This window comes from Schistocerca gregaria, chromosome 3 (genome assembly GCF_023897955.1).
Source record: "Schistocerca gregaria isolate iqSchGreg1 chromosome 3, iqSchGreg1.2, whole genome shotgun sequence".
Taxonomy (NCBI): Eukaryota; Metazoa; Arthropoda; class Insecta; order Orthoptera; family Acrididae; genus Schistocerca; species Schistocerca gregaria.
In genome coordinates, this window is record NC_064922.1 from 596,318,969 (window position 1) to 596,346,862 (window position 27,894).

General features: G+C 44.0%; 1 protein-coding gene across 1 annotated transcript in view; it reads left to right on the plus strand.

Annotated features, from left to right (window-relative positions):
• Nucleotides 1–27,894, plus strand: part of LOC126355488 (POU domain, class 4, transcription factor 1-like) — an 84,682-nt gene that overhangs the window by 39,783 nt on the left and 17,005 nt on the right. Inside the window, exons 3-4 of the mRNA XM_050005805.1 lie at nt 1,066–1,269; nt 22,425–22,570. Of these exons, the coding sequence (XP_049861762.1) occupies nt 1,066–1,269; nt 22,425–22,469 (249 nt within the window). The 3' untranslated portion in view covers nt 22,470–22,570. The remainder of the gene's footprint in view (nt 1–1,065; nt 1,270–22,424; nt 22,571–27,894) is intronic.

Here is a 27,894-nt window from a genome sequence, read left to right on the forward strand (position 1 = left end):
GCACGCCCAGCGCAATAGAGTCCCACGCCGATTATGACGTGCGTGCTGTCACTCGATTTCATCATTATGACGGGTTTCACTCGATTTCATGCAACCCGCGTAGCGTAACTGTCATACGAGACGGCAAAGTGTGGAAATGGTACAGGAACTTTCAAGCAAGACCTACAGAGGTTCATGATGCAGGCATTCAGGGAAGGAAGCGAGTGTCAATTAATGATTCTATTCAGCGAGTGGACCAGGTGCTTCGAGAAAATCGTCTACAAAGGGCATTAAAGGAACACTACCATCACGCATTGTCCGCTTTCATGGCACTGTTCGGTCGCACACTGCAGCTGCCACCAAGATACTCCTGGAGTATTTTCGATGGAGAGTGTTTGATCACCCACCATACAGCATCGACTTTATTGCCACTGATTTTCATCTCTTCTCTCACATGAACGGCAGGTTATGAGGTAAGCATTTTGTCACAGACAGTAAGCTGAAGACAAGCCTAGACAAAGAGCAGAAAGCATAGGAGGCTACTTTCTATAATGAGAGTATTGGAAAGTTGGTACAACACTACAGCAGAGGTCAAAGTTGCAGTGACATCTATGTAGAGAAGTAGAAGGAAGGTGCATATAAATGTTGTAAAGAAGACATTTTTGAGATCACTTTGGTTTCCATTTCGCGATCGATCCGGCCTTTAAACAATTAGCCTTCCTACATTATCAAAATCTTTTTCTGTATATTAAGACCTACGTTTTTTCTTTTAGCAAGGAATGTCCGTTTACTTGTGCTAATCTGGTTCTTGTTTCCACCCTTTCTTTTTCTGTTACTGGTTAATTTCCTTGCAAGGTATCAGAATCCCATCACTAAGTCTACCAAATGGTCTCCCACTTTTACATTGAGTTTAGCGTTAATTTCGCATCTTTGGTTTACTCTCAGTCTATATTCTGTTAGAACACACTACGGGTCACAAATGAACGAGTGTACCAGAGACTGCATCGCTGCAGTACAGGTAAGTCAGAAAACAATTATCAGAAATTAGCTGTTTACCTTAGAGTGTTATTCCGTGTGCGGTCCCAGGCGTCCGTGCTGAAGGGCCTGCTCATCCCGTTGGCGGGGGCGGCGCTGCTGGGGGCGGCGGCGGCGCTGGCGGCCAACCCGGTGCTGCTGCAGATAGGCGTCATCTCTGGGAGGCGGCGCCGGAGGCGGAGGGACGCCGCAGCGGGGGCCGAGGCGCAGCGCCGCCTGCAGCAGCTGCGGCTGCTCGAGGACTTCCTCGCCTCCGTGAGTACCGGCCGTGGCTGCCAACTCTCAGCGCTGGCGCCTTACTGATCACACTTGCGCTGCTCGCATCTTCTTCTCCCTCTTCTTGTTCTTTTTCGTTGTTTATTGTTAGTTCATCCCCCTTGCCCCGTATGATGTGGTAGTTGGCTGTCAGCGGCACAAGTCCCTGCTCTTCAGCCAAACGAATAAAAAAAATTATAATGAGATATAGAAACAAAATTTGGGGCTGTCAGTTAAAAACCGAAAATATATACTTTAAAAACGCGTTCCAGGAAGGTGAAATTCTTGCGAAAAAAAGCACTGAAGCACTGTACTTTCTCTTAAAATATGAAGTAATTTTTGTGAACTTATCTTTTGGAGAAACAGCTACCTGATTAAAAGTACTTTAAAAATGGATTATAAGCAGTCTCGACCACGAAAACTTTTTCCATGGTAACCAGTTTAGGCCGGTATTTGACCATCCTGAGACCGTCACACCATGATGGTAGGCAGTGGCGGCGAACGGAGCAAGTGATATGACTCCACGAGCGTCAACTGCTACACTGGGTGAGAAGTTCTGTCAGAGGAGAGAGTGAGGGTTGTGGATAAAAAGGTAGCAGTCTGTCAGGCAGGCTCTGAGCGCTGTGGGACTTAACTGCTAAGGTCATTTGTCCCCTAGAACTTAGAACTACTTAAACCTAACTAACCAAAGAACATCACACACATCCAAGCCCAAGGCAGGATTCGAAACTGCGACCGTAACAGTCGCGCGATTCCGGACTGAAGCACGTAGAACCGCTCGTCCACTGCAGCCGGCTGTCAGGCAGGAAAACTGTGAACGTAATAGACAGAAATTGAGGTGGATAGTGGTAAATACAGTCGGTGGGACACTGCGTGAGGAGTAGTGTGTTGCGTGGTTAAGATAGTGGCTACAGGAGATTGGGATGGATTGAGAGGAAAAGTTCTTAGGAGGGGTAAATGTAGGAGCGGATCTCATTGTCTGGGAGAAGGAGTTGTTTGAAGTTGTGTTGGGGTGGGATATGGAGTGTGTGTAGGTGTAGGGACGGAAATACACTCCTGGAAATTGAAATAAGAACACCGTGAATTCATTGTCCCAGGAAGGGGAAACTTTATTGACACATTCCTGGGGTCAGATACATCACATGATCACACTGACAGAACCACAGGCACATAGACACAGGCAACAGAGCATGCACAATGTCGGCACTAGTACAGTGTATATCCACCTTTCGCAGCAATGCAGGCTGCTATTCTCCCATGGAGACGATCGTAGAGATGCTGGATGTAGTCTTGTGGAACGGCTTGACATGCCATTTCCACCTGGCGCCTCAGTTGGACCAGCGTTCGTGCTGGACGTGCAGACCGCGTGAGACGACGCTTCATCCAGTCCCAAACATGCTCAATGGTGGACAGATCCGGAGATCTTGCTGGCCAGGGTAGTTGACTTACACCTTCTAGAGCACGTTGGGTGGCACGGGATACATGCGGACGTGCATTGTCCTGTTGGAACAGCAAGTTCCCTTGCCGGTCTAGGAATGGTAGAACGATGGGTTCGATGACGGTTTGGATGTACCGTGCACTATTCAGTGTCCCCTCGACGATCACCAGAGGTGTATGGCCAGTGTAGGAGATCGCTCCCCACACCATGATGCCGGGTGTTGGCTCTGTGTGCCACGGTCGTATACAGTCCTGATTGTGGCGCTCACCTGCACGGCGCCAAACACGCATACGGCCATCGTTGGCACCAAGGCAGAAGCGACTCTCATCGCTGAAGACGACAAGTCTCCATTCGTCCCTCCATTCACGCCTCTCGCGACACCACTGGAGGCGGGCTGCACGATGTTAGGGGGTGAGCTGAAGACGGCCTAACGGTGTGCGGGACCGTAGCCCAGCTTCATGGAGACGGTTGCGAATGGTCCTCGCCGATACCCCAGGAGCAACAGCGTGCCTAATTTGCTGGGAAGTGGCGGTGCGGTTCCCTACGGCACTGCATAGGATCCTACGGTCTTGGCGTGCATCCGTACGTCGTTGCGGTCCGGTCCCAGGTCGACGGGCACGTGCACCTTCCGCCGACCACTGGCGACAACATCGATGTACTGTGGAGACCTCACGCCCCACGTGTTGAGCAATTCGGCGGTACGTCCACCCGGCCTCCCGCATGCACACTATACGCCCTCGCTCAAAGTCCGTCAACTGCACATACGGTTCACGTCCATGCTGTCGCGGCATGCTACCAGTGTTAAAGACTGCGATGGAGCTCCGTATGCCACGACAAACTGGCTGACACTGACGGCGGCGGTGCACAAATGCTGCGCAGCTAGCGCCATTCGACGGCCAACACCGCGGTTCCTGGTGTGTCCGCTGTGCCGTGCGTGTGATCATTGCTTGTACAGCCCTCTCGCAGTGTCCGGAGCAAGTATGGTGGGTCTGGCACACCGGTGTCAATGTGTTCTTTTTTCCATTTCCAGGAGTGTATGTGTTTATGAAGACGATGCAATATACCAGGGTTGGAAATCAGAGATGAAACGATGGGTTACTGGAATCTAGTTTGAAACCAGAATAGGAAATGTGCAGGTGTTCGATGTCGGTGAGGACGGGTGAGAATTCTTTCTCCTCTTCTTCTTCTTCTTCTTCTTCTTCTTCTTCTTCTCTACATATGTACAATAAATGGAAATCTTATGCGTATGTTCAGACTAATCTCAGGATATCGGAGAAACAGGGTTTTGATATGGTCTTCTCCCCCTAACAGGTAGATTGATTTACAAGAAAGGTTTGTGTATGTAATTTATCAAGATTTCGTGCAAATTGGCTGAACTACGGTGAATTAAAGACAGCTGGCGCTATGAATACGAAGTCATTGTCATCTAGCGGTCAATGGCAGAAGTATAAGTGAAAATGACTTTGTTCAGTTGCCTAACGTTGCTCTCTGAACCCCATAAATAAAATTATCGCTACGACACACAAGTCACCCTTGCAAAACCATTGTGATTTGCTAGTTAAGGTCCACTTCCGTGATATGTAGGATGCACTAAACGCCATTTCAAAATTATATGTTACCGCCGGTAAATATCTCCGCTTTAGTGGGTTACTGGCCAGTACCTGTGAGTTATAGATCTGCGCAGGTAAGAGAAATTATATTTGCAAGCCTCTTAACCGCATCCGCAAACCCTTCCCATGCATCTCTGGCTATTTCATACTTGTAAACCATTTTAATTTGTTCGGTATGCGCGTTCTCTGACGTAATTGTAAATTTTCGTCTTGATTTACATTCACTTGACCGAGAACACAGAAACCGATCAAGAGCACATGTTAATACAACATAGCAAGTCATTCCGTAATCCTTGCCGAATGCTACAGCTTCCTGATATAATTAATGCTGATCATTTCTACCACATTGGGATATCAAATGAAACCCTCTCTCATAATAGCCGAGCGCGTTAAAGCGCCGCTTCTAGAAGACAGGGAGGCGAGCCTACTTTGGATTGAAGACGCCTCGCAGATTAATGACGATGGCTGCTCACCAGCCAGCCTAGATGTGATTTATATGCGGGTTCAGACATGCAAGTAGGTAAATACTTGCCTAGTACCCACGTTCCGTTGCAGTTACACGCTACACATACATTTAGAAAACATCCTCACTTGAGCATGGATTTACTCTAGACGCCGGAAGATGGAGTACACAGATTCTGACCCGGTATGTGTGCGCTGTGTGTGTATGGGAGGGGGGAGTGATAACGTCAGGAAGGTCATTGAGACATTAACATTGCCTCATCCTAGATAACAATGCCGACCCCGCAGTAGAAACGGGAAAAGAAAAAGAAGATGATGTCAAATGAAGCTGCGGTAAAAGTTCTCGCCACAGTCTAAGGTTAGTCATATAGTTCATTTATTACGGAGTTGAATTATGTTAACGAGCTATACGTTCTTCTCTCTGACCTTGAGCTCCGTCTTTAATTACTTCATCACAGGCGGTGCGTTAAAGCCCACTGTTCAGTTCGAATTTCTTCTTAAACTTCCTGTATCGGCCTAATACGGTCTTTTAGCAAGCACTGCTTAACTCATGCACGCTCTTTATAGCTTCGAGTCCGTCTTTGAAAGTTTCGTAATACTCGTCACCTTCGACTGCTTCTTCCTTGGTGTCGCCATTTCGAGATTGTTCAGGTTTTGTGAGGTATCAGCAACCATGGCAAGAAAAGTGGTTATTACCGGCAGTAAAAAGCTGGAAACACTCTTGGAGTGTGGAGCCCCTCCCGCGACACACTCAGGACCCACGTCACGGTCCGGAGATGACGGCCACAGAGCGCCTCTCATCGCGTCACACAGCCCGCTACTGTGTGCCGTCTACAGCGGACACGCAGCTCACGTGACTACCTCGCAGCTACATTCCGAGCCGTGTACTCAAGAGAGCACCTCGGGGAAGTTCGAGAAATTAGGAGCATTTCTTTTCACAAAACGTATTGCGGCTTTTTTGTTTGGCCTAAGACTTGGATAGGCCATAGATGTCTCTGAAAAACAGAATTCCCTGGTTCTTCATGGCTGATATCCTACAATCTTACGAAAGTAAGAACCAAATCGAGGATCTGCAGAAGCGAATAGATTCATAAAGTTTCTACAGTAGAGGTAACTGCAAAGTTTGAGGGAACAGAAACCAAGATAACATGTTTCACATACTATACAAGATTATATTTATTACTGTTTATGTATTTACATACTTTTCGCCCACATTGGAGCACTAAAATCAAAGATTACATAACATAATCTTTGACGAATAAGTTTAGATCTTAGCAGTCAATATTTTATTCCTATCCCAAAATTTCTTCATACGAAGTGATCTGGAGGCTCACTCTTCTGCAGATGTGACATACTTCTTACGTTGTGATATTTTAAATGTAAGTCGATTGTATTTGTTCTTCAGCTGCAGCTTCTCTTCTCTATGTTCAATCTGACATTTGGTAATGTTCATTCCATTTAGATTCTTTTGTACTTCTTTAAACCAGTTGTATTTTGTTTCACTGTTTCAGAAGTAGTTAAAAATATTTTCAGGAGTATAGCATTCGGTAAACGACGAATGTGTCCGAAAAATGCAACCCTTCTTTTTCGCAGTGTATCAGCAATAGATTCACTTTCTTGGTAAACCACTGATCTGGGCAAGAATCTCCATTTACCATTAACTTTGTGTTTTTTATTGATACTCGTTCTTCTATCAACTTCTTGTAATTTATCAGTTGTTGCTTCAGCGTTTTCTTTAAATAACGTTTCACTTGCATATGTTGCCTGTCGTTTAACAACGTTGGAATAATACCGAAGTGTAGCATTTAACGAAACAGATCTTTTTTGTAAGATGGCCACGTAGTTCTCTGTGCTCGTTGTAGTTTTAATGTTCTATTACCTATTAACGCTTTTTCATTGGCATGGCAAATAACAATCTCATCAAGGTATTTAAACTTTTTCACCACCTTACTTTTTTGAGCATTATGGAGTATGCCCTGCTACGGTCGCAGGTTCGAATCCTGCCTCGGGCATGGATGTGTGTGGTGTCCTTAGGTTAGTTAGGTTTAAGTAGTTCTAAGTTCTAGGGGACTGATGACCACAGCAGTTAAGTCCCATAGCGCTCAGAGCCATTTGAACCATTTAAGTATGCCAAATGGAAAGATGGGCATCATTTCTGTTTTCTCAAAATAAATTTGCAACCCCACCTTTGCCGCTAATGGTTCTAGTTCTCCTATCTGAAACTTTGCTTCATCGATATTGTTTGCTAACAATGCAAAATCGTCTGCAAATGGAAGACAGTTAAGTCGAATCATTCTTCCAATCTTAATAATCTTATCCTGTTCCATTCGCGCATAAATTCTAAGCGAATTAATCGCTGCTTGTACTTCGTGGCAGGTGTAACTTTTTTCTGAGTGTCTTTTATTTCTCGGATAAGGGTCAAATTCGAAATAATGTTCAGATTCCGCACTATTTACACCACTGGCCATTAAAATTACTATACCACGAAGGTGACGTGCTACAGACGCGAAATTTAACCGACAGGAAGAAGATGCTGTGATATATAAATGATTAGCTTTTCAGAGCATTCACACAAGGTTGGCGCCGGTGATGACACCTACAACGTGCTGACATGAGGAAAGTTTCTCAAACACAAACAGCAGTTGACCGGCGTTGCCTGGTGAAACGTTGTTGTGATGCCTCGTATAAGGAGGAGAAATGCGTACCATCACGTTTCCGTCTTTGATAAAGATCGGATTCTAGCGTATCGCGATTGCAGTTTATCTTACTGCTCCCGTTGGTCGAGATCCAATGACTATTAGCAGAATATGGAATCGGTGGGTTCAGGAAGGTAATACGGAACGCCGTGCTGGATCCCAACGGCCTCTTATCACTAGCAGTCGAGATGACAGGCATCTTATCCGCATCGCTGTAACGGATCGTGCAGCCACGTCTCGATCCCTGACTCAACAGATGGGGACGTTTGCAAGACAACTATCTGCACGAACAGTTCTACGACGTTTTGCAACAGTATGGACTATCAGCTCGGATACCATGGCTGCGGTTACCCTTGACTCTGCATCACAGACAGGAGCGCCTGCGATGGTGTACACAACGACGAACCTGGGAGCACGAATGGCAAAACGTCATTTTTTCGGATGAATCCAGGTTCAGTTTACAGCATCATGATGGTCGCATCCGTGTTTGGCGACATCGCGGTGAACGCACATTGGAAGCGTGTATTCGTCATCGCCATACTGGCGTATCACCCGGCGTGATGGTATGGGGTGCCATTGGTTACACGTCTCGGTCACCTCTTGTTCGCATTGACGGCACTTTGAGCAGTGGACGTTACATTTCAAATGTGTTACGGCCCGTGGCTCTACCCTTCATTAGATCCCTGCGAAACTCTACATTTCAGCAAGATAATGCACGACTGTATGTTCCAGGTCCTGCACGGGCCTTTAAGGATACAAAAAATGTTCGACTGCTGCCCTGGCCAGCACATTCTCCAGATCTCTCACTAATTGAAAACGTCTGATCAATGGTGGTCGAGCAACTGGCTCGTCACAATACGCCAGTCACTACTCTTGATGAACTGTGGAATCGTGTTGAAGCTGCATGGGCAGCTGTACCTGTACACGCCATCCAAGCTCTGTTTGACTCAATGCCCAGGCGTATCAAGGCCGTTATTACGGGCAGAGGTGGTTGTTCTGGGTACTGATTTCTCAGGATCTATGCACCCAAATTGCGTGAAAATGTAATCACATGTCATTTCTAGTATAATATATTTGTCCAATGAATACGAGTTTATCATCTGCATTTCTTCTTGGTGTAACAATTTTAATGGAAAGTAGTGTAGTAACTGTTTGAAGTATTCAGCCAAAATCGTTGAACTGTCATAATTGTTATTTACTACATTTCCGTTAATATCTTTCATGATAAGAGCAGATGGAGTTTATTTCGATTGGTACTGTTTAAATACCTGATAGTAATCTCTCTCCTTATGGCGACTGAATGCCTCCTCGACAGATTTTAGCGAGTCCTGCTGAAATTTCATCTTGACCCTTCTAACTTCTATAACCGTGAATCGTCTAGCGCTGATTAATTTCTCACTGAAACTTTCAGTTTTTCTCTGTTGGTCGCTTAACCAAGCTTGATGCCCGCGCAGGATTACCATATCGCTTTTCTCATTCCACCAAGCATGTCTCTTCCGTTTCCGTAAGGGAGCAACTTCTTCAACCAAAACTTTTAATCAATTGACAATTGCTGCTAGATTGTCACTTATAGCTGTTCTAGATCTCTCGTAATGAATCGGATTATTAATAATATAACTAGGACATAAGATCTCCTTCGTCCTAACTTTTGAAGTTTGTTTTCCTTTTTCGACGTCACTTTGATTTTGTATTTTTACCTGTACTGCTCTGAATCAATATTGACGCCACGGGGGACTTTAACATTCTATATTTCTGTACAAGATTTCCGATCCATGACCATATGCTCTATCTAAAACTTTCCTAGCTTGACTTTGGGATATTTCCAACTCATTAACTTACGTGGTCTTCCCTTAAACCTTGTTGTCTCCAAAACCAACCCATGTGTAGTACAAAACTCGGTTAACCGCTCTCCTTTTCTGCTTGTAGGTTTATGTGCTGTTCATCGCCCCACCACAATTCGAAATTTCTTCTCTCGTCCTATTACCGCATTAAAGTCTCCAAGCAGAATTTTGATATCAGTTTCCTGTACGTTTGTTATCAATTGGTCCCGGCCGGGTTGGGGATTTTCTCTGCCCGGGGACTGGGTGTTTGTTTTGTCATCTTCATTTCATCGTTATCATCATTCGTGATAGTGGCTAGATTGGACTGTGTAAAAAATTGGAGTGTGATGATATTGAGACATTCTACAGGCGCTGATGGCTGCGCAGTTGACCGTCCCACAAACCAAATATTATCATCATCATCATCATCATCATCAATTAGTCAAGGTCATCCAAACGTTTTCTGTTCCATCCTCATCAGTTCTGTTTTTAACATTAGCTGGAGCGTGAACATTTGTCGCTGTGTAGATTTTGGTGTCCACCTTAATTGTTAACAATTCCATTCGCGGAGGATTAGATGAAAAACCCTCAATGGATTCCAAAATTCTATTGTGTACCAAGGTACCCACCCCTAACAGAGGAACATTTCCTAGTACCCTTTCTTCTGGTAGTCCCTCATAAAGCCTATATCCTCCCGATTTCATCGTGTCCTGATCAGTGCTACGCACGAATAACTCTTGAAGGGCTTTGGTAACTATCTTGTTTCGTCTTACAGACTTTCCTTAAAGAAATGATTCTTACTGTTGCAAAATACGAAAAACTTCCTAGTTTGTTATAGCCTATTCTTGCATGTAATATGTTGCATATTTCTTTGTTTATTCAATGCGTCGCTAGACGCCCCGAATCACCTTAGTCCTCTAGGTGACGCCCCATTGTATCGCAATGGTGTCTTCACCTGGGTAATTTTGTTGTGACTGTTCAAACTGGTGGATTCTTTCGATAGACGGCTCCTCATATTCATTTGATTATCTGATCGACGTTAAAGTGTCTTTCCAAGGTCAGGGCTTACAATTCCAGATGTGATATGGAACGGTGACGGATGAAATATGGAAGGATGAAAAATGAGATTGATGCGATCTGTGTTTAATCTGTGAGCGCTTTCTTATTTCGCTCAAGTCCTCCAGCAAAGCTCTTGAGGAGCCCCTATTCGCAACCTGGGATGCGCCATGTTGGAACACCGCTCCTCCCGTTACGACACCGTAACAGTAGTTTTATTCATCGGTAAATCACTTTTGGAAGAATATTGGACATGTTTTGGTACTACAATTTTAGAACAGCAGTAATAATATAATTCAAATGGCGTAACCGCATACATTTGAAAATACACGAATCTAGAAGCAAAAAGATCTAGAAAACGTGGGCTCTAAGGTGCACACCTTAAGAGATACGAGCACTTCTTCATCTTAAATAAATCTCATCTAAATCTCCTACTGCAAGCTCTTTGTTTTCCATATTTTGGGAAGAGGTAGTATGGACCAAAACAAGAGGAAAACGTCCAACAAAGCTGGGCCATATGAGCATGCCATGTGAGTTGTGAGCACATTTGTTCATCTTAGTTATTGTGAAACATATTCCTTCTACTGAACAAGTGTTCGTAGCTCTTAAGGTATACAGTTTAGAGCCCATGTTTACTTGACAGTTTTTTCTTGTTTTGGTATGTTTTGCCGCCACCCAAAGTATGGAAAACAAAGAGATTGCAATAGACGAGATTTGTTTCATAGTACATAAGATGCAGAAGTGCTCATAGCTCTTAAGGTGTGAATTCTAGAGTCTGTGTTTTCTACATTTTGTTGTTTCTAGTATCAACTGAATGCGTTTGCGCCATTAATTGTGGTATACCCTGTATACATACTTACAGGTCTAGTTTGACAAGCAAGAGTCAGGTAGTTAACCGTGGCCTTATACTGGGATCCACCTCGGCATTTGCCTGAAGTACTTTAGGGAAACAACGAAAAACCTAAATCAGGATGGCCAGATGAAGACTGGAGTTACACCATCCCGAATGTAAGAACAGTATGTTTAAAACAGTTCTACCTCCTTTGGGCTATCCCTAGTATATAATAGTGTTTTACAAAGAATTTATTTATTAAGAAAAAAACCAGTGCTACACTGTTCATTCATTTCTCACTCCCAGTTGCTGCATACCCTACACATTCTAAACACATATTGTTTCATGACATATCACTACACACACTATCAGCTAATGTCATGGTCATAGTGACGATGTCCGTTTCCATTTTGTGAATTGCAACTGCCATTCGGTTGTCTGAAAAAACTGAGTAAGCATTCCTTTATAGCGAGTTAAATGTTAACCTAAGAAAGAGAAAAGGGCGTGCGTATTATACACTGGATAGCTTTGGGATCAAGTTTTTCCAGAAAAAAAGGAAACAAAAAAAACAGTGTGAAAGTGGTAGCTGAAATGATATATGTTTTATTAACGTTATTAGTATTTATATGTGTTGCTTTTTTAGGGAACCTTTGGTGCCTAACTAATCCTTCAATGTATAGACTGCATTGGTTAACAGACACTTTTAACCACATTTTTAAACTAAATTTGTTTTAGTAGCCTCTTTACTCTTCTTGGACAATTTATTGAACAATTTTATTTCTTGACAGAAAAAGCTGTTTTCAACTTTGTGTTTATTCTGTCTTGGTAAATATAAGGGTAATTCGGTATGCAGCACCTTACAATTTATCACAAAAAATTAAATAATAATATGAATCATTGTTTTTGTAATATCTAACAGATTATACAGTGTAGGCTTTCACGGCCGGTACTGACATCACTTAAAAGCTCCAGGCTGGTACGCGGTGGTCAGCACAAAAGACTTTCCTCTAACGTTTCACATCCGATCGTCAGAGACATCTTCAGAAGTAAAGCGGCGAACTGCAGTTCGCCATTTTACCTGCGAAGATGTCTTCCATAGTCGGAGGTGAAACGCTAGGGGAAAGTTTTCTGCATCAACCAGTGGCCATCAGCCTAGAAGTTTGAAGTGCAATCTATCAGACTGCTCGTGAAAAATACTCTCATTACACAATATTGCCAATTGGTAAATACACTCCTGGAAATTGAAATAAGAACACCATGAATTCATTGTCCCAGGAAGCGGAAACTTTATTGACACATTCCTGGGGTCAGATACATCACATGATCACACTGACAGAACCACAGGCACATAGACACAGGCAACAGAGCATGCACAATGTCGGCACTAGTACAGTGTATATCCACCTTTCGCAACAATGCAGGCTGCTATTCTCCCATGGAGACGATCGTAGAGATGCTGGATGTAGTCCTGTGGAACGGCTTGCCATGCCATTTCCACCTGGCGCCTCAGTTGGACCAGCGTTCATGCTGGACGTGCAGACCGCGTGAGACGACGCTTCATCCAGTCCCAAACATGCTCAATGGGGGACAGATCCGGAGATCTTGCTGGCCAGGGTAGTTGACTTACACCTTCTAGAGCACGTTGGGTGGCACGGGATACATGCGGACGTGCATTGTCCTGTTGGAACAGCAAGTTCCCTTGCCGGTCTAGGAATGGTAGAACGATGGGTTCGATGACGGTTTGGATGTACCGTGCACTATTCAGTGTCCCCTCGACGATCACCAGAGGTGTACGGCCAAGGTAGGAGATCGCTCCCCACACCATGATGCCGGGTGTTGGCCCTGTGTGCCTCGGTCGTATGCAGTCCTGATTGTGGCGCTCACCTGCACGGCGCCAAACACGCATACGACCATCATTGGCACCAAGGCAGAAGCGACTCTCATCGCTGAAGACGACACGTCTCCATTCGTCCATCCATTCACGCCTGTCGCGACACCACTGGAGGCGGGCTGCACGATGTTGGGGCGTGAGCGGAAGACGGCCTAACGGTGTGCGGGACCGTAGCCCAGCTTCATGGAGACGGTTGCGAATGGTCCTCGCCGATACCCCAGGAGCAACAGTGTCCCTAATTTGCTGGGAAGTGGCGGTGCGGTCCCCTACGGCACTGCGTAGGATCCTACGGTCTTGGCGTGCATCCGTGCGTCGCTGCGGTCCGGTCCCAGGTCGACGGGCACGTGCACCTTCCGCCGACCACTGGCGACAACATCGATGTACTGTGGAGACCTCACGCCCCACGTGTTGAGCAATTCGGCGGTACGTCCACCCGGCCTCCCGCATGCCCACTATACGCCCTCGCTCAAAGTCCGTCAACTGCACATACGGTTCACGTCCACGCTGTCGCGGCATGCTACCAGTGTTAAAGACTGCGATGGAGCCCCGTATGCCACGGCAAACTGGCTGACACTGACGGCGGCGGTGTACAAATGCTGCGCAGCTAGCGCCATTCGACGGCCAACACCGCGGTTCCTGGTGTGTCCGCTGTGCCGTGCGTGTGATCATTGCTTGTACAGCCCTCTCGCAGTGTCCGGAGCAAGTATGGTGGGTCTGACACACCGGTGTCAATGTGTTCTTTTTTCCATTTCCAGGAGTGTAGATTATAGATTAAATAAGTGTGTCTCACTATGTAACATTAACAATGGGGAGCCATTTACTACAGAGTAATTAGTAAAGAATGTTTGAGTAATAACCGCAGTATCTAGGGATCAAGATCTTGGTACCAATAATCTGACAGAACATTACAGGAAGAATGGGAGAGGGAACAAGTAGAACGAGGTTTTCTTTTCTTTGCTTTACAGTATCGAGATGTGGCTAGTAAGAAAAGTATATTTGGTCGTTCTGTAGCAGTTCTGGGTTGTTATTCTGATGCCGTTCTCACCTTTTTTTAAATTAATGTCTCAGGTCCTAAAAGTATCAGTTCTCTCTGTCCAGAGCTGTATCAAAATACTACACACAGGATATATGAAACAATAAAAGTATAAAATTGGCTTGTTACTCGAAACCTGTGACGTGTAAAATAAAATGTTGTGAAAAATGCAATACAATGTGTTTCCCTGTGTAATAATGCTAGGAACCCACAGCCAAGTTATTCAAAATGTTTCACATGTTGTAACTAACTTTCGCGACACAGCACAATGTATTGCATCATATAATTATTTTATTACTTTTCGGATTCAAATGCAGTTCATTACCACGTACAAACAATGATTTCTAGGTATTAGTATTCCTTTGGCTGGTTTACCCTATAAAACGTTTCACTTTAAGGCTTTCAGCTCAACCATCTCCAGTTACGGATTCTGTACCTGAAATTAACATGCTTGCTGTTCTCCGCAGTCTTCTTCACCTACATCTATACGTTAATACGTTAATACGTAAGTCACCCTTCTATCTGTGATGGAGAATACTTCTTATACCACTATCGTTACCCCTTTCCTTCGACCAGTCTCCAAAAACGGCGACCTGGATGCTTCCACATGAACTCCGTAGCCGGCCGCGGTGGTCTAGTGGTTCTAGGCGCGCAGTCCGGAACTGTGCGACTGCTACGGTCGCAGGTTCGAATCCTGCCTCAGGCATGGCTGTGTGTGATGTCCTTAGGTTAGTTCGGTTTAAGTTCTAGGGGACTGATGACCACAGAAGTTAAGTCCCATAGTGCTCAGAGCCATTTGAACTCCGTATTTCTCTTATATTCTCGTCATGAGCATTGCGTAAGATTTATGTGGGACGAAGTAATTTGCAGTCTGAATTTTCTTGACACAAACGCTCTCGGAATTTCAATAACCAACTTCACCCTGATGTACGGTGCTTCTCTTATACTGTACAGTATGGCACTGGACTGTCATCGCAACAACCTGTGCTTGCTAAATTAATCTTTTTTGGATCTTCTCTGCCTCTTCTATTGATTCTACCCGGTAACCCTCCAAGACTGTCAAGAAATGTGTACTACTAAACGTCTAAAACGGTCACCAGCTTCCAGTTGACGGTTTTCTATTTAACAACAACGGATATGTGGTTTTCATTATATCATATAATAAAAAAAATTAAAATGCCGTGATAAACTACTCATTAAGAGGATCAAGGCGTAGCAAAATATTTAGAAACTGTGTATATGTTCTGAGCCAGCGTAACTCATAGAGCGCTAATCAAGCAGACTGCATTCATCCTATATTTGAAAAGAATGAACGTAGCGACTTCCAAAAATTACACACTTAATTTTAAACGTTTTCGGAACCTTTCCTCTCTTTCATCCCTCACAGAATAATGAAAGGAAAAAAGTTTATCGCTTATAATAAGGAGAGATAAAAAAATTTTCATCTGAAGTTGTTGCCACAGCGTATATGCAACGTAACGCGACTACGATGCTGATATACAGGTGATTCAAAAAACGCTTATAAATTGGCATGCCACATCCGACATACAATAAAGATCAGTAATCAAATAGGAAGCGGGGGTGGGGAGTCACAAAGGCCTTCCGGGGCTACTAAATAGCATTGACAGCGTTGCAGTTATTTAGTAACATGCTAAAAATTGACGCGCGGTACAGGAGATGTTCAAAGTTTCGCCCTGATGCCTGACACGCCTGACATCGACACTGCATTGAACGGCGCACCATCTCAAAGATACCTCGTGGATCTAGAAAACATTCTGCTGCCGCAACAATCCTGCCCACAAGGTCCTCCGTCGATGTAACAGGAGCTGCATACACAAGGCTCTTCAGCTACCCCCCACAGAAAACATCGATTGCAAACAGAATAGGTAATCGTGATGACCATGCAACTGTCCCACCGTGACCAATCCAGTGGTCGGGCAAGGTTACCTGCAGATGTGCCCTCACCCGTCTGCTGAAATGCGCGGGGACTCCGTCGTGCTGAAATTGAATGCGGCGACGAATAGGAACGTTCCGCAGGAGTATGAGATAGGTGCTACCATCAAGTCGGTCCGGGAGAAAGTACAGCCAAATTAAACTGTCTCCGCGATGCCAGCCCTCACGTTAAGGGTAAATTTGTGTTGTGAGGCATGCGTACGTGTGGCATGTGGGTTCACATCCTACTATGAATGCGGGTTGCGAATGTTCGCCACACCCCCGAGTGAGAACGCAGGCACATAGGTGAAGAGGACACTCGCTGTGAAACTTCGACCTCGTGACCGTAGAGCTCTCTCGTGACGTTTGCGACCCTCGGTTCCTATGTGATTACTGGTGCTTGTTGTGGTGCCATGTCAGTTTGTAAACGTTTTTTTGAATCGCCCTGTATTCAGGCAAGGAACTAGTGTGGCATTCGTGACATTCCGACGCTCTTGCGGTAAATGTGGAAACGTCAACTAAGGCGACGTCATTATCAAATGCGTCCGCACAAGGCCAACGTGCTATTATTTTTTTCTTAGCTGCCAAAGGACAAACATAGGTAACAAACTACAGGAGAACAACAAATAGGTATGGGACAGCATGTTTGTAGAAAACCACCGTTGTGGAATGGTGAGCGACAATGTCTGCTACTGCTTCTTGTTAACGCACGTCCCCATATCGCAAATGTGGAAACCCAGAAGTGACTCCAACTGAACTGGGAGACACTCGGGCACCCGCCCTATAGACCTGATCCCTCTCCATACGGTTGTCAAGCATTTGGTCTCTTAAAAAAGGCCTTGAATGGACGATCATTCCTGTCGGACGAGGATGTGCAGTAGACAATTTGGGACTTCCCCACACAGCAGGACAGGGTGTTTTATCGAACGGGTATCTTCAACATGCTGCGTAAGCGGAATGATTGCCTCAATGCCCAAAGCGATTTTGCCTGATTGGCATACCGATTCTGTGCTGTACGGCCTTCGAACTGAAGCTTTTTCATCGCTCTTATACACTTTCGCTGTTCATGCACTAAAATTTCATCATCAGACATGTCGCTTTAATTTCTTGTTTATTTACTACTAACTCTGTTCGCAACAAATTTCGCACGCCGTGTTTCCGTATACCACTGAATCTGCCTAAAAATTATATCATTGCAAAATGAATAATCTGAAACTAATAAAAACAACTTTAATTAGAGTTTTTCGTCTTCAAATATAAAGCTTTTGCATGCTTAACATCAGATATTTAACAAATTAACTCATTTACACAATAATCAGTGGTTTGAAGCTGCTTTAGGAATGGGAGATCCATTCTTTAAAGAATTGAGTGTGTTGGTAGAGCAGAGTGGGGTACGTCTGAGTGGCGGGTAAGTCTGCACAAAGCCTCTATCAGAGTTTGTAATCACGCAGCACTTAGTTACTCTTCTGGGAATAAAATGACTTCTGTGCTGGTCTCTTTGTTTCCCTAGTTTGGCTATTGTCCTGGCGCTAAACGTTCTGCAACACTTCAAGATCCGTTTCATTTTACTTTCATATAAAATTTTGTGTTACGGAAATAGGCTATAGCTCAGGCAATAATGTGCTTACGAAATTTAACTCCATACTGTCATGTACTACAATGTCATTCTTGTGATATATTAACACACCAATGTTGCTACAAAGCAGACATAAACTGCAGTCGTGGAAAACGGGGCAAATTTAAGCGTTGCAAGTGAGTCAAACTTGCCCAGTGCATAATCTTGCACGCGTTACCATTATATTTTTTCATGGTATAAATCTATAAGTGTCTATAAGCGTTACCAATGGATGTTATATACCTTCTATGAGGTAACTTTTCCATTTACAAAAGAAAAAACGAACGGAGACTGTACAAATGCTGAAAGCTTCAAAAGAGGTCCTGAAAAAAGGGAAGTCTCAATGACAAGAACGAGGGGGTAAAAATAAGTGAAGGTGCACACAGATACCTGCTTAAAAAGATTCGAGGCCATTTCAGATCTAGTTACTCCTATTTTCTTGCTTATGTAAACTCAAGCTTTCAATTAAAACTCCTACGTCTGTTTTTTTTTCGCAGTGAGTTGAGAAAACAAACTGGGAAGATTCGGAATAACTTTTAATGATGAGCAGGAACTGAAAAGCGCGGCACACTGCAAATGTCTGGACAGATAATATTGTTGTGTGACCCTCAAAGACCTCCGAAGATTAGTTTATGATTATTCTGACAGGAAGAAAATCCGTCTCTTATGACCTCGTTGTCGACGGGACGTTAAACACTAACCACCACCACCAGGAAGAAAATGAAAATGTATTTCACAAACATTTAGATCGCTGGGAAGGACTGGGCTTCTTATTTCATGTATTTAGCCTTAGGATCGCACACAAAACTAGTGATGGGCTCCAACAGTCAGGAAACAAGCATCAGGAATACGCCACAGAAAGAGGTCAGTTGATTATGGTCGTATGTCTTATGGGACTGCAGGGGATGGGGGAGGACACGCCCTTCCAGGAATAATATTTCCTCGGAAAAGGATGGAAGGTTGTTTCAAGAATGGCATCCCTTCTGATTCACCAGTGATGTGTTCGCGTACTGGATGCATCAACTCAGATCCATATCTCACATGGTTACAATATATTAAGAAATACAGACAGCCAACTGAGGAAAATCAGTTTTTGTTGATCTTGGACAATCACTTACCACATTTGAGTATGGACGCTATCTTTTATTGCAGGGACCTCAGTTTTCATGAATTTCCCGAAAAGTCCACATAGCAGCCACAACACATACCACCGGATTTCTGCTTTTTTCAAGCCATTGAAGGATCATAATTCATTAACCATCTGGATATTTATTTGCGCAAGAATGTATTGTCGTATTTTTGGAACTGCTTATCAAAGCAGGGCTACAATGACGACTGCAAGAAAGAAGCTCATGATTTATCTCACGGATGTGCATTTTCACCGAGAAAGATTTCCTATCAGTGAGTTAATTGTGCATCCGGAGCTGGAACTGGATCTCTCCAGAGCCAAAGTTGATAGGCATCTACAATTAACCCACAAACAGGACCAGGTACCTCTGTTTCTCCAAATGAAGAAAAGGAGGCCAAAACATACAGAAAAAAGGAAATACGTCACAAATGGCGTCAGTGACCCCATTAAAAAATCAGCTGCAATCGCAATTAAGAAAACACGGAAGAGCGAAAACAAAATGGAAACCGTTTGATTCTGATCAAGTGAAGTAATAAATAAAGATCGACGAAAACTCTACGAGCATATCACTAATCAGGCTGTAGTGAAAACTACAGTAACACATCATCAGAAGATTGGATTCTATGTATAGAGTGAGAGGACTGGTGACAAAATGAGTCAAATCTAAAGGCCATAAATTCAACTAAACACTGTGAATTGCAACTGCGAACAACTTAAATTGGAAGGAACGCACAGAAAACGTTGAAGCGAAGGCTAACCAAATGGTGCGTTTGATTGGCAGGACACTTAGAAAATGTAACAGCTCTACTAAGGAGACTGCTTACACTACGCTTGTCCGTCCTCTTTTAGAATACTGCTGCGCGGTGTCGTATCCTTACCAGATAGGACCAACGGAGTACATCGAAAAAGTTCAAATAAGGGCAGCAAGTTTTGTATTATCGCGAAATATGGGAGAGAACCAAATAAGGGAAATCAGAGCTCGTACAGAGAGATAGAGGTCCTAATATGTATACCACAGAGGCCGATAACGACCTTGTCTAAAATCATAATAACTATCAGCACATCTTATACCATTAGGAATAAACACATATTCTCTATATGTGTCCCTGAACTGTCTTAACAACTGTTCTAGATTAGGTTTGTAGTATCACAACTCTTCTAATACAATAACTGCAGCCGACGCATTTATTTTGTTTCCATAAAAAGTGCTTGCGAAGATATCAATCCGTGCCTTCGTGTCAGGTACCAGGAATGCAAGCAGGAGTGAATCAGGGTAGTGTCTGATGTGCTTCCAGTATTCGTAAAAAAATAATAACGTCGACATAAGCTGGAACAATATACATTTATTTAGAACGACACATTCCCTCTCCTTTTACAAAACGTTAGTGTAACAATATTTTTAGCCATAAATGATACATATTTAACTTCCGACTGAACATTATCGTCTGCTTTAGGTTCACTACCAGTAACAGGTACTCCAACATAAAATGAATTAATCTGAAATACAGTATTACGTGCACCACATTGTTTCTCAATACTAGTCCAGTTTGTTACTTTATCCAAAGGCACTGATTTCTCTGGCCTACTATAGGTAACAAAACGATACGAATTTTTACCAGTATACCTCTTTCAAGGAACCACAGTAGAATCGAAACCTTGACAGCTAAAACCACTAGTTTATTACTGAGACACAATTTAACTTTTTCCGTATTGTCTTGTTCCTCAAAACACTTTTTGTTAGGACTGTTATCCAACGTTAGTCTCTCAATCCTAACATTCACACGATATATATAGGTCTTCACCTTGTTAATAATTACATGCTGATACTTGTTACTGAAAAATACAGTTTCATCCTCAATATTACAATGCCTAAACGAAGTCAACTGCACGGCATATGAATCAAACTTGCCCTCAACATTAGCTGTTTTACCAGAAGATTCGAAGAATAGAGAATTGTGAAGGTGGTTCGATGAACCCTCTGCCAGGCACTTAAATGAGATTTGCAGAGTAGCCATGCAGATGTAGACGGAGACAAGGATCTGGCTGCTATTCTGAAGGTTCTGGTCGTTGAAGTGGTGATATCTGTTGAATAGCATTGCCCCTGACAGGAATATTTTCGTAGGTTTTTGAATTTTTTACTCTGTCTTGTTGACGAGTCTCAGTAGTGTACATTAAACCAAATTTTGTGTTAATAGTAACTATTATATGATGAGAAATAATATACGTTATATAAAGGTGCACTGTACTCGAAGTAAAATGTAGAAGAAGATATAAATTTATTAAAAGACAATTCCATTTTCCACCCTGGCTGTGTTATGATCACAATCAATAATTTAATATTATCAGTTGATCTCGGAGTTGCACCATTTTCAACTCATTACGCATATCCTAATAATTTCACGTTATCACGAACATGAGGAAGCACTTGAAAATGCAAAAATCAGTTGACCGTGTGAAATAAATGACTGCGATCATAATAAAGCCAAGGTGGAAAATGAAATTGTTTCTTAATCAGACTCAGTTTCACACCACTATAAATGCACTCTTACCCCATTGTTCGGTATACTCAGGGGATATGCCAGTTAAAGTGTTATTATAATTGATGTAGTTTCCTTGAGTACACGCTCATTACGTCTTTAAGTGGGCAATTTTGCCACACTGTTTCCTATTCAAGAATAGGTTGAACGATCGTTTTGTAAGCTACTTCTTTCGTGAATTAATTACAAGTGGTAGTTACAAAGTTCTAATTATCACCTCGAGACAAATCAAGATACGGCCATGAAACTTGATGTTAGTCTCTCCCTGCATATTTGCTCTTCAATCCGAGACGTTCTTCCCAACGATGGATAACTTGGTGGGGACATCTTGGTTGTCAAAACTGTATTTTTGCTTTTCTGTTAACATTGCATCCCGAAAATTACTTCAATGTCATTCTTAAAATGCCTGTCACAGTCTGGTTTCGTCATCCGAGAGAAGACCTCACTTCGTGCCATGACAGGAGAATACTTGAACATCCCAAAGAATCAGTTTGTATGAGTATCCTGTGCAGAAAGACCTGGGGCCTTGTCGTGGAACAAAAACGCCACCTTGCACAGCTTCCCGCAATGTTTCGTCTTGACTGTTTCACGTAACCTTATCAGAAGATTTCGGCAGTATGCTAGTGTGACAGATTGTCCCTCAAGAGCGTAATGTGTTACCACCACACCATGGCAGTCCTACCACGCCAACAGATAAAAACGACAGAAGCATTTTGACCAATCATGTTTGGGACTTCGCCATTTTAGGCGGTGATGAGCCACTTGTTTCCACTGTTTGCTACGCTCCTTTGTCTCAGGGTCGTAATGATGCACCCCGCACTCGTCCTTGGTGATTAGGCTGCTGAAAAAATTCTCTGGACTGGCTTGTTACAACGGCAATATTGCTGCCGCAGTCCGACGGTCTCTTCCAACGGGTATGACCATTCACAGGACCCAGTGGGCAGTGACTTTTATGATGTTTAAAATGTCGTGCAAGGCGTTGATAACTGATCCACGACTGCTTTTCACTTTTTCTACCACCGCCTCGATTGTTATACATCGAGCACTGGGGCGCAGTAGACGGTGACCCGATGCTTCAGCCACATTGTTTCTCCGGTGTCTCAGGTGGGCCCCCAGGAGAGGGCTGAGCGCTCCCTACTGGCCAGCTAGCTCAGCTGCTCAGGGCAGCGCGAGTCCTCCTGTCTGCAGCGACTCGTCTGCGAGATGCAGCGCCCCGACGCTCCAGAACTCGATCGCCGAGTCATGGATATGTAAGTACGCAACTATCATACATACTACACCCAACATCCTTTTGGCTCCCAGGTGTCTACAACTCGGTAGAAGCATTTTCTTTGGTGTTTCAGCTGTTATTTGCCATTTCATTCTTGTTATGTGTAGAAGGATTTAGCTCAAACAAATAAAAATCTTCATGCGTTGCTAACTTCCCTTCTGATGATCAGGTTCTTCACCTAGTATACCTCCTGTATTAAAAACACAACAAAAGCCTGCGGCGGGGCGATTCGCCACTATGGTCGCTAGCACTGAGTGAAGCAAGCTGCAAAATTAATGTCCACCTACCTCAGTATAGCGTTCGTTCGCCGTCCGTTTTCTCAGCATTCGTAGGTACTATGCAGACGACGTTAAAAGCAGTGTCGAATAAAACCATCGTCCATACTTACGATTGCATACTCCATGTAACTCAGGTAACAAAATAAAAGGGCACAAGGGGATGATTCCTTCCTTCATTGAAAATGTCCATTTATCGATACCAATGTTTTTTATTGTCTTTTAGCTATTGTGTCAACAAGCCCACATTTAGGTCGATGGCACAACCACTACTAGTTCACGCAGCTTATGCCACACACAGGACAGCCAGACATGTGCCAAGTCCAACCCCAAATATTACCAGATTAATAAAGTCAATACTCTATTACGAAATGAGTTCACACTCGGTCCTTTCCAGTGGATTCTTCAAATGAAGATGTTCGCCAATAATGTTCTGTAAATTCATACTGAATACGCCATGCAGAATTCTCTACAAAGGCCAATAGTTCCACGACTGGCTGAATGCCATTGCTTTCAGGGCATATAACTCATCCCCATGCGTGGGAAAGACTTTACTCTCATTGGTTGATCAGAACGAACAGCCAATCAGATTAATCTTTCATGATCATATTCGCGCTCAATCTGCTTTACTCCAATCAACATTCGCAGATGCATCTACGTCATTTCATGTTGCAAGTATTAACCAAATGTTCCACCAAACGAAACTACATGAAAGCTAAGGGAAAACTATACTTATAATATACTTTAGAACTGATTATCCTCTTACTACCTTTCTGGCTGCCTTATTACAAAAGGCAAACGTTCATAGATATATGTCATCCGCCAGTTAGGGGGTGTCACAGTTTTTTCATGACATCCTGGTGGCGTAACACTTGCTAGTTATATAAGGTGTAATACAATATAGAATTGAAATTTGACGTATGTCCCACATACACACTCACATTCACTCCCATTTACTCTCACCCTAACACAAAATATAATTATTACCTTTTAAACTGTTATCGAAAGTTTAGAACTGAAGATCTTTATAAAATAAATTGGCACACTAAGAGTGCTATTACAGTTTTCAAATAACAAAAGAAATATAAACTGTTATTGTTACTTCTGAATTTATTTTCTTCAGTGTCAGTTAAGCATTTTTCAATTGGTTTTTTATATCTCTGAAACTATTATAGGTAGTGGCATCAAATTTCGACACAAAGTTCGTCTGAATAACAAATGTCATGTACGTAATTTGGAATAAAACAGCTAATATTTAACGTAGTTATTTAGTTTCTTAGGTGAGGTGAATAAGTGGTTTTAGTGCGCACCACAGCGATCATTCTCACGGTCCACTTTAGCGACAGGTGGGGCTATGGCGCATACGGCAGGCCACATGCCGGCCGCCACCGAATGCTACTGTACTGCGAAGTCCCAAAACAACTTGCCATAACGTAACACGCTTACTGAAACAATTTGTAGTCGCATAATAGCTGCGACGCTACGAGCCGTCTCTCTCTCTTCCTGCCCCGAGACATCGAAAAAGCCTATGACTCTCTGGCATTCCAGTCTCCTCTTAAAACTCCACTGCTATCGACTTCCTATCAACCACATCCCCCTAACTTCATACTTTCTGTTTCATAATGAATAATCCCAAAAAAGTTAAAATAGTTTAATCAATAACGTTTCTTTACTACAAGCTTCTATCTGATGTATGGCTTCTGCAACACTACTACGTGCTAATAATTAGAACGAGTACATGAACGTTTGCTTATTGCAACACACACGCAAATGTACATTCAGTTCAGATCAAACGCATATGAATCTGCCCAAGCTGAGAACTCAGTTCCACAAATTAACAGTATCTTTCAGAAGTAAACAGCTGTCCAGAGACAATGTTAGTTACCCCGTCGCTGACCAGACTGTGGTCATCACTATCTTCATGGGCAGTTTAGCTGAGGGAGGCAGATTCCGGACTGGTGGTAACTCTCTTCCGACTATTGATAACATAAGTTCCGACCTTCATAGCCGATGTTCTGTGACCAAGAACTGGTGAACTCAGACTCCTTGCTGCCAATGATAAACTGTTGGTTGTTGAGGACTCCTCAGCTCTTGGCTCTGACAATGACGAAGTCCTCCAAGGAATGGTTCTGACTCGCTGGTTCACAAGTAATAAAGCAGTTGGGGTTACTACACTAAATCTTCCTGACTGGCAGTCGCTGCAAGCGATAACATGTGCCTAGCTCATTGGCTCCGCAGATGGAGTAATGTAACCATTGCGCATGACTGATGGACGTGACGAAGTATAGCGAAACACTGCATTCCCCACTGGCCGCATCCAGTGGCAATTTCAGTGACTCTCGCTGTCCTTGGCCTTGCCCAAATGTTGGCATCCTGTCACTTGGACTACACAGAAGGGGTAGCGATGTGGGATATAGCATCCCTCCCCTTCAATAGAGGGAGGAGAAGCCTCTTCTTCTTTGGCAGGTACTGTGGTGTAATGACCAAAGTTCACCTCCACCCTGTCACTGTGTTGACTTTCCTGGAGTCTGCGTCCAAGGGCTCAGATGGTGGCAGAGTGTCATGACTGGGAGGCTGCTCCATTGCTGAAGCTTCCCTTTCCCCTTCTGAGACAGTCGCATTGCTGGCACGTGGGACTGAAATGTGGTTAGATCTCGGAAAGAAGAGATGTACTGGCACATGTCCAGAGCTGGTGGACATGTTTTCACAGTGTGTCTCCATCTGCCATCAATACAAAGTACATGGGTTGCTTGGATGGCAAACCACCATCCCCAGATATCATTCTTCTTTTCTCCACTGTACCTCTGAAGTTGAGACCTTGGCATTAGCCTGAAGACCGTTTTCTGTTGCCAAATCCTCTGATGACTGTATTCCCCCATGGGCAGGGTGCCACGAGGGACAGGACGGACTTCATCTGCCGACTAGGTAACATATGCTCTCAAAATGTGTCCTTGTGGAGCGAGTTTCTCTAAAACGAAAAGAAATTTGTAAAAAGTCCTCCAAAGCATAATCAGTCATGAATTTTTTCATTTTCTCCTTGAATGTCCAAATGAAGCATTCAACCTCGCCATCTGGCCCTGTTGAAATGATACTGTGGAGATGCTGTATACTAAGGGCCATGCAGAAAGACTCGAATTATTGACTAATGAACTGTGTGGCGTAATTTGTAACAATGGCTGTAGGGAGACCCTCCATGGCGAAAATCTCTTCCAGAGCACAGACCGTTTGAGGTTTCCTCTTACTGTTCATCCTTGTAACATAGCAATAATTGGTGTGGGTATCCACAGACCACAAGAACGAGCCAGTTCGTTCTCATACAGCACACGGTGTAATGGAACTGAAGCCGACTCCAGGGTTCTGTTGCCTCAAGCCAAGGCAAAGTACGCAATCTCAGTTGCGGGAAGAAGTCCAATCCCATGAAATTAGCTACATCATATTGTTCTAACCTGTTGTACCCGCGACTGGAACGGTCGTGGGGTGGCCAAGAAAACACGGCAGAACCAAACAGAGCGCGGCTCGTGAACAAACAAACGGAAAGGACGGACACAAAACAACGACAGACAATGGAAAGAAACCTCACGACGACAACACGCAAGAAGCAACGAAGTGACAGAGACAACCAGACGAATCCAAGACGTCCACTAGTAATGGAAACAAAGAATGGTAAACATGCTATCTCTTATCGAGGCAATATGTTAAGACTCATGCAACGATTAGACTCGTTGGCTGAGAGAGAGAGAGAGAGAGAGAGAGAGAGAGAGAGAGAGAGATTTTTTTTTCCTTTATTGAATTTCGATTCCCCCCTGAAGGGGGGCGGGCTGGCAGCAGCTTAGTACGCTGCTCTACAGCCTACAGACTTTTTAAAAACGTAAGAAGAAAATAAACAAGAAAAACAGGCGATAAAACGGTGACTTAAATTGTAAAACGGCGGAAACTTGTGGAAAGTTAAAACAGAAAGCAAAGGGGTTGGCAATGTTGATAAAATACAGAGGAATCAGATAAGTAACATAGTAGATACACAATTAAAAAACATGGCGACAGTCTGGTTTCTGTTCGCAAGAGATAAAAAATCACACCCAGCGACAGTATGATGGTCTTTCGCAACACTTCCCAAAAGACACACAACATGGAACACTCACTGTAAAACACTCACTGTAAAACACTGCACGAAAATGTTGGCACAAAGATGTGCCCTAACCAAGGGCAGATGGGGGGTGGAGGGACCTGGATGAGGGGGAAAACGAGGAGGGAGGAGAGGAAAAACCGAAAGGGGGGAAACCAAAGGAGGGAGAGGACTCATAAGGTGGGAGAGGGGCAGGGCAGACACGAGAGGGAATGGGAAAAGGCAGAGGAGGGGAATGGGAAAGGACTTGGGGGGGAGGGGAGAAGGGGGACAGAGAGAGGGTAGGTGGGGAAAAAAGAGGAAGGAAGGGGGGAGAGGGAGCCTGGGAAAAGGACAGAGGAAAGGAGGGGGAGTGAGGATCAGAGTTGATAGGAGAGATAAATGGAGGGAGAGAGGGCATCATCTGGGAGGGGGAGTTGATGGAAGCCACCTTGAGAAAGATGAAGGGTGTAGAGATGGAGGGTAGGGAGGACACAGCAGTGAAGACGTGGCAGGGGGCGGGGATGGGAGAAGAGAGGAGCAACTAGGGGCTGAGGGGTATCAAGGTGGCGGGAGGTGTAGAGTATGAGAGAGAGAGAGAGAGAGAGAGAGAGAGAGAGAGAGAGACAACCAGAGACGCTTAAATACTCTATCGGGGGCGCCGTTATTGGCAGCTGGAACCACGTGTTCCAGTGTGCTAAATGCGGGCCAGGAGGCGCGTGCCGCCACAGCTTACGGCGCGATGGTGCAGAGACCTCTAGGGGTCTCAGACGTCCATGACGTCTGGCGGGCATTCAATTTCCGCAGTGCGCGGTACCACACGTATGATTTCGCTACTAGAAGCGGATTGTGCACTTTTTGGTTTTTATACATGACATTCACCATAGAAATCCCTTTGACTTTAATTGTCTGATCACTATAATTCTT